Below are 7,931 nucleotides of genomic sequence, written 5' to 3' on the forward strand. Positions count from 1 at the left end.
ACGACGTTCCCTGCTGCCATTAAAGGCTCAGAGGATGTCGCCTCCAGGTGAGCCCGTGAGCTGGTTGGCAGCTGGAAAGCAGATGCCAATTGCTTGGCAAAGAGAGCAGAGAAGCCAAGCCCAATCGTTGCTTCCTGCGATGGCATCACACCGGCGGTGGATCTGGTCCGGTTTTGTCCACCAAGCACTCGGTGTGTTGGGTTTCACCTGCTGCGTTCCTCTTACTCATCGGCGGGAACCCGTTAACGTGTCCCAGTTGGCACTGCGTCAGAATATCGTTTGGGGCAGCGGCCGAGCAGACCCCCATTGTACGGAGCCAGTATGATGCCGCTTGATGCTGCTGCCATCTCTCGCAGTGGACAAAAGTGCCCACGCAATATCTGCGCTGAGCAGCTCCTCGGCTTGACTTCGATGCCCGCCAAGCCCCAGGGCCTGTGTGTGTGTTTATGGAAATGACACGGACATCGGCCTACAGCATAGCTTGAAGCACAGAACGTGCCTCTTCCATCCCAGCTCTTCCAAGGACCTTGGCTGCTACCAGGAAAACTCCAGGGCCTGCTGGGAAGAAGACATTTTCCTCTGGTCTCCCTTGCACCCTGCATTGGTAGGACGTAGCATAAGAATATAAGAATGGCCCTACTGGGTCAGACCAATGGTCCACCTAGTCCAGTATCCTGTCTTCCGACAGTGGCTAGTGCCAGGTGCCCAGAGGGAATGAACAGAACAGGTAATCACCAAGTGATCCATCCCCTGTCGCCCATTCCCAGCTTCTGGCAAACAGAGCTAGGGACACCATCCCTGCCCATGCTGGCTAATAGCCATTGAAGGACCTCCCCTCCATGAACTTACCTAGTTTTTTATTTAACCCTGTTATAGTCTTGGCCTTCACAACATCCTCTGGCAAGGAGTTCCACAGGTTGACTGCATGTTGTGTGAAGAAATACTTCCTTTTGTTCGTTTCAAACGTGCTGCCTATTAATTTAATTTCATGACCCCTAGTTCTTGTGTTCTGAGGAGGAGTAAATAACACTTCCTTATTTACTTTCTCCACACCAGTCATGATTTTATAGACCTCTATCATATCCCCCCTTAGCCGTCTCTTTTCCAAGCTGAAAAGTCCCAGTCTTATTCATCTCTCCTCATACGGAGGCTGTTGCACTCCCCTAATCATGTATGTTGCTCTTTTCTGAACCTTTCTAGATCTTTTTTGAGATGGGGCGACCACATCTGCACGCTGTATTCAAGATGTGGGCGTACCATGGATTTATAGAGAGGCAATATGATATTTTCTGTCTTATTATCTCAGTGATGTCTGCAGAACACTGGGGGCTCGGAGGGGAGGGAGATGCGAGATGAACTATTTTGTTTCTATTCTGTGGAGGTTCTTATACCGCACTCATCACCGCAGTATCTGAGTGAGCAGGGTGACTAATATCTGTCTCGTGTGGCTTGGTTGCTCATCCTCTCCCCCGCGGGAGACGTGTGTGCAGTGAAGTGTCTGGTTTTGGTAGCACACACGTGGCTCTGTGGTAGGGAGGGCAGGTCAGAGAAATGTCCCTTGCCCTTGGATGGGCCTTAGTTCCTGGGGGAGTCGTTCCACAATCTGGGATTGGCCCCCGGAGAAAGTTCTGCTCCCACTCAGACGAGTACGTCATCTGTACGGCACCCCGTGTGTCAGGGGAGCGACATTGCCCACGATCTTCACCCTGCGGAGTCAGGCTCGGTCACCCTCCCTGGCCGCAGGCCGTGGAGCGCCTTGTAGAGGAGGAGCGAGACCTTGCCTTGGATTTGGTAGTCGGTGGGGAGCCGGTGCAGCGAGCGGAGGACAGGTGCGATGAGCTCGCCACAGCCTGTGTTGCTGAGGAGACGCGTGGCAACGCGCCGAGCGAGGGGCAGTTTCTGGGGTGCTGACGTCTTTGTGCCCAGGTCTGCCACGTTGCTGCAGCAGAGCCGAGGGGTGACCATGCTCATTCCCTTTCACCCTGGGCCAAGATTTTGACAAGGAGGCTTGGGGGGGGGGCCTCCATTTCTGAGTCCAGATTCTGAGAGGGTGTCTGCAAAGGAAGTTAGAGTCAGAGTCTAAAATCAGCAGGGACCACCCCAACATTGCGTCTGAGCTGCGCATTACGCGGCACCAAACCCCACCCCAGCACCCTGGTATGGAGCCCAGCAACCTGGATTAGATGCAGGCCTCACAGCTCTCCAGAGACTAAGCACATGTGGGCTGCAGGAGGCAGAGCCTGAGGTCCCTGCCATGGCAGGGGGTGATGAGGTGAGATATGCCCTGTGAACTGTGCCACATGCTGGCAGGGTAGGTGAATTTCCTCCCTCCCCCCCCATGCCTGGTCCTTGCCAATCAGGCCCCGGGGGAAGATTCTGAAAGTGACAGTCCATAGGAGACGCTTAACAAGTTCATCTAAGGCCAGCCGGGACCGTCATGATCAGCTGTTCTCACCTCCTGCCTGGCCTAGGCCCAAGATTCCTGCTCCAAACCCGGGACTTCTGGTTGAGCCAGAAGCTGATCGTTCAGAAGCCATCCCGCCTTGCTCTACCAGCTCCCACCGGTTAGTGCCCCTCCCTCTGTCAACACTGGACTGCCTGAAAATCTCCTTTCTTTGTCACCCTCTTGCAATGTTGGGCCAACTTCAGGCCCCCCCTAAGCAGACCGGTCTACGGTTTTTATACAGCCCACATCACCTTCCTCTCGGAGCAACTCCCAGTCTTTAATGTAGTTATTTTCATAGAAAATAAAGCAGGGCAGTGCTCCTAGCCTCATGGGACATGTGGGGAAACTGAGGCACAGAGCGACTCCGGGATTTGCCTTGGGTCATGCCGGGAGTCTGTGGCAGAGCGGGGAATTGAACCCAGGTTTCCCACAAGGCAGGTGAGCCCCCTAAGCCCTCGTAGCCAAGAATCTCAGGGCAGGTGCTGCTAGGATCTACCAAAAGGCACAAAGGTTCTGTGCATGTCACAAAAGCAGCAGTGAAATCCAGCCACAAAAGCCTCTTTGTCCTGTGTTATTGGACGTGACCCAGCGCAACCTGGGGCAGCACAAGGGGAACAGAGCCCGAAGAAGGAGCGGCATCAAATTAGTCAAAGCCTGTCAAGCGTTCGATAAGGGGAGGGAGGGAAGATGCAAAGTCCCAGGGATTTCCTGGCGCTGCAGGGGCTAGTGAGATGGGCCTGGACCAGGGAAGGGCTAGCACGGGCAATGGAAGGGCAAGCGGCCCCTTGGGACGGCTCTTAGGGGAGGTCGGTCGTCACGGCCCATTCAGCTGCCAACGGACACGATCGCAACGGAGGTTTTCTGACGGCAACTTGTTTCCCTGAGCAGCCGCCAGAGACTTCCCCTCGCTGACAGCTGGGGCCGGATTCAAACCCAGCTCGGCCCGGTGTCTCGTTCCTAAGCCAACAAGTTCTGCCAAGGAGCCGCACCGGCCTGCGGCGCCCTATTGTTTGGCCAGCGCCGCCCTCGGCGAGGCAGGACGCGGCTCCCTTTGGTGTGGAGCCAGAAGGAGCAGTGGGGTCAGCCTCAGGTAAACAGAGAACCTGCTCTTTGCTCCTTCCCCAGAGCATTATCCTATTAGTGCAACTAACCACTGCCAGCTGGGATTCAACCCAGGGCCTCCTCAGTGAAATACAGGCTTCCCCCAGTTGAGCTATGTAGAGATTCAGGGATTTAGGCTATTATGTTTGGGGGGGAGGGAGAGATAGTCACCACTAACATCACAAGCTGGGACAAGCGAGTCTATCAGCATGCGGCTATAGTAGGCTCTTATCCTCTAGGTGAGCGTGACGTAACTGAGCCGTGCGCTCCATTCATAAGGGCCGTGGAGCGGATTCCTCTTGCCCTGCGGGGAGGGTCAGGAACGCCACGTTGTCCGGTGGCCTCCACCTTGCCGGAGAAGCGGCATTTCAGGGATCGGAGTCGGGAGATTTGAACCCAGCGCCGTGGCAAGCACAGCAAGCGACTCCAGCGTGGGGAAGAAAACGCCCTTTGTACCGCTCCTCCCAGCCACGTTGCCCGAGGCACCCTCCCCTGGTGACCCAGGAGAAACAAACTCGATAAAGTGCCCAGCCACGAACTGGAAACAAAGGCTTCTTGCCTGCTGCGAGTGGCGTCTGTGCTGAGCCGGGCTGCTTCCTTCCTTCCTCCATCCATCCGTGGTCATAAATATCCATCGCTGGGGTGGCGCTTGCTCTTTATGACGGAGCCCCCTGCTGGGAAGTGAATCTGCGAGCACTGGGCTCCCTGTCTCCCTGCCCAGCAGCCGGCTGACTCAGAGCGTGACGCTGGGAGCCGAGCGCTATAAACCCCGTGGCAAAGGCTGGCGGGTCCCAGCTGCTCTGGCAGAGCAGAGAGAGCGTGAAGCCGAGGAGAGCGCTGAAGGCAGGTAAGGACGGGGGCTGTTGTTCTGGGCCAAGCCTTGGTCCCACTTGGAAGAGGGAGCTGTTTACACCGGAGACCTTTTCCAGCTTGGCTTCTACAGGGGCGGGAGTGAAAACTAGCCAGGATGCAGCGAGGGGCTTTGATGGCAGGTAATTCAGGCAGGAGAGATGGGGTTGGGGGGGGGTGCAGTTTCTAAGCATGGCAGTTGTTTTTTTGCCCTAGTGACATGTTGGCTGATTACCCTTTGGCGAGGCAGCGCTGGCAGCTCCCCCGACCCAGGTGTCTGGGGGAGACACGCGGGCCGTTCGCAGCAGAGCAGGGCTCAGCAGGGCAGAGGACGGAGGGCTCTCCCTGTGGGTTTGGATTGGGTAGGGTGACCAGACAGCAAGTGTGAAAAATCAGGACAGGGGGTGGGGGGGTAATAGGAGCCTATATAAGAAAAAAAAACCAAAATTGGGACTGTCCCTATAAAAGTGGGACATCTGGTCACCCTAGTGTTGGGAAATGCAAATCGGGGCCCGCTGGCTCTGCAGATGTGACCCCCCTGGCTCTGCAGATGTGGGTGTGGGGGAGGGGGCAGGATGTGGGGTTTAAGGGCTTTTAAAAATCTCTCATTGCTACTGACAAAAATGACTCCAGTATTTTAAAATATCAGCGCTGCTGATTGAAGCAGAGGGGAGCTGGGAGTTAGGACTCCTGGCTTCTAGTCCTAGCTCTAGGAGGAGAATGAGGCTAGCAGATTAGAGCTGGTGGTGCTGGGAGTCAGGACTCCTGGGTTCTATCCCCAGCTCTCAGACAAGAGTGGGGTGCAGTGGGGTGGAGAGGGAGCCAAGACTCCTGAGATACGGAGGCAGTGCTGTCTAGTACCTACAGTCCTGCAAACCTAGGTTCTAGTCCAACTGGGTCACCTTGTGAGAATCCCCTCTCCTCTCTGCCTCAGTTATCTCATCTGTGAAATGGGCACAATGATATGTGTGTGGTTTGAGACCCTCCAACCCAAGGGCTAGACAAATGCAATGTGTTGGCTGGTCCTTCTTTGCCACTTGAGCAATGGGGCAGATTCTTCCATCCCACCTGAACTCTGAGCCTCTCTGGCTATTGAAACACGAGGCTGCGTATCAGGGCCCTAGCGCTTTGCTCCACTGCCCAGGCCCCTAGCACGGCTCCACCCTGCCCCGGGAGATTACTGCCAGCCCAGGGGCTCTGGAATCTAAGCAGCTGGATGGGTTTCTAGCAGAGGAAAACACCCGTTCGCGAGGGGCCACGGGAGATGTTTGCTGGGCCCAAGGATGCCTCTGCTCTGCCATGAGACGGCGCCTGGCTCCTTTCTCCACCTGCGCTGCGTGAGCGCCACCCTTTGGGTCAGGGCATCATCTGTCCCCTTCCCCCCAGCTCCTTGGTGCCCTCGGGCGTGAGCCGTGCTCCGTCGGTAGTGGGTCCCAGGAGCGTTTGCCTCAAGGGGGCTGGGTTTGAGGGGGCTGCTGGCTGGGGGGTAGCTCCTGTGAGGTGAGGTGAGTCCGTCCGTAGGGGTCTGCTCAGCATGAGCACCGGTGCTAGCGTTTGCCTCGGCAAAGGCTCCAGGGCTGTAAGGTGCAATAGAGCCCAGCCCCTGCCCCCAACTGCTCTGAGTCCTTCCCCCCCCACCCCACTTCAGAAGCAGCTCTCTAGGGGGAGGAGAGGACGGGGGCCTACCAGGTTGGCGATCCAGCCCCTTCCACCCTCCAAGGCTTTAACTTGCTGCTTCTGGTTCTTCCTAGGAGGCGTTTGACTCCAGGTGCTGGACCGGGTTTCCTCTGGAGGGGGCAGCTGCCCAGCGACCTGCTCCCCAGCGGCTGACTCTCTGCCCGGGCCTCAGCCCCCGACTCCACCGAGATGTTTCTCTCCAGACAGAGGGCCACAAACAGGAAGCCGGGCCCGCTGCCCACCTGCCCCAACGTCCTCACCCCCGACCAGATCCCCAAGTTTTTCATCCCCCCCAAACTCTCCACCCTGTATGGCAGAGCTCCGGGCGGGAGCCCCGGTTCCCAGCGGAGCCCCCAAGGGACCGGGAGCCCAGAGACACACAGGACCCTGATCAGAGCCGCCGATCAGCGTGTCATCCACCCACAGAGCCTGCACCAGGACCCCGCGGCCAGGGCAGCGGGTGAGGCCGGCCAGCAGCTCCCCCCTGCCTGCTCCATGCCCCACCTCGTCAGCCCAGGGGGCTTCCCCCTCCTGCCCGAGAGCCCCCACACGCGCCGAAGGGAGTCCCTCTTTCACACCGCGTGCCCACCCCACCGCATCTCCCTCGACCTCTCCCCAGAGCCCGGCGCCAGGCTCCTGCCCCCAGAGCTGCGGCCCTGGCAGCCCGTCTCCCAGCCCGGCGCCTTGGACAGCGACACGACCTCCTCTGCAGGTTCCTCGCCCTTCGGCTCTCCGGTGCTGGGGCACTCGCTGGCCTGCCAGGCCCACCGGGGCCGGCCCCTCTGCAGCCGCACCCCGGATGCCCCGGCGGTGGGCCGGGCCAGCTCGCTGTCTGCCGAGGAAGCCAGCTCTACAGACGACAGCCCCAGCTTCCCACGCCGACAGGCCGAGCCCAGGTGGGGGGCAGCGGCCAGGTTGGCCCCCCCACCCTTCTACCCCTTGGACTTCATCTGCCGCCCCGCGCGGGTGGCCCAGGAGAACATGGTGGCGCTGAGCCGAGGTGGGTGCCTGCGCCTCTCCTCCGAGTACGTCCCGGCCAGCAGGCGCCTGCACGTCCGGCTGGTCAGCGCCGAGGGGCTCTACCCGCGGCCCTGCGACCCCCGGCGCGTCGGCTGCTGCGTGGCCCTGCAGTTGCGACCGGGCAAGGCGCAGAAGCAGCGCAGCGCCGTGGTCAAGAGGAGCTGGAGCCCCATCTTCAATGAGGACTTCTTCTTCGAGGGCCTGGCGCCCCACGAGCTGCCCGGCCGCCGCCTCCGGCTCAAGGCACTCAACAAGGGCTGCGGCGTGAGGTGGGACACCGTGCTGGGCGAGGCCGAGGTCCCGCTGCCTGCCCTGCTGCCCCCCTAGGGCCCGGTGGCGCTTGCTCCCAGCGGGGGTCTGGGAGGAGGGAGAATCAGAGAGCCAAGGTTTGGGGGCCTGGAGGGCAGGCAGCGGGACCTCGATAGTAGACCTATGGCTACTACCCAGCAGCCCACCCGTCCCTCCCCTCTGCCCCCCCCAAAAATGACTGTGCTGCCCCAGCCCCGGATGGACAAGGGCTCGGCGTCCCCATGCCCCTGGCCCACCAGGTGTGGGGGCGCTCGGCAGGGCTGAGCGCTGGCTCTGTGCAGGAGGCGCTGGCTGCTTGGCGCCCAGCGAACTGTTTGTTTATTTTTTGATAATAAAAAAGAGCCTGTGCTGCATGGGATCCCGGCCGTGGCTGCGTGTTGGGGGGCAGGCTGCAGCAGAGAGAGGGCCAGGGCTTCATGGAGAGAGTGTGTGGCGTGAGCCACCCTTTGCCCAGCCCCTTATCCCCTCCCCTCCCCTGCTCTGACTCCAGCAGTTTCTCTCCCCCTGGCAATGGGGGGAGGCGTCTCGC

General features: G+C 59.5%; 1 protein-coding gene across 1 annotated transcript; it reads left to right on the forward strand.

Annotated features, from left to right (window-relative positions):
* The first annotated feature begins 6,262 nt into the window (after positions 1-6,262).
* Positions 6,263-7,420, forward strand: C2CD4D (C2 calcium dependent domain containing 4D). Its single transcript, XM_065420624.1, has one exon. The coding sequence runs from the start codon at positions 6,263-6,265 to the stop codon at positions 7,418-7,420; it is 1,158 nt and encodes a 385-aa protein (XP_065276696.1).
* Positions 7,421-7,931: the final 511 nt, after the last annotated feature.

The sequence above is a fragment of the Emys orbicularis genome, chromosome 20 (genome assembly GCF_028017835.1).
Source record: "Emys orbicularis isolate rEmyOrb1 chromosome 20, rEmyOrb1.hap1, whole genome shotgun sequence".
Classification (NCBI taxonomy): domain Eukaryota; kingdom Metazoa; phylum Chordata; order Testudines; family Emydidae; genus Emys; species Emys orbicularis.

Excerpts from the sequence above, each read along its gene's own strand:
- C2CD4D (XM_065420624.1), top strand. The coding sequence starts at position 6,263 with ATGTTTCTCTCCAGACAGAGGGCCACAAACAGGAAGCCGGGCCCGCTG.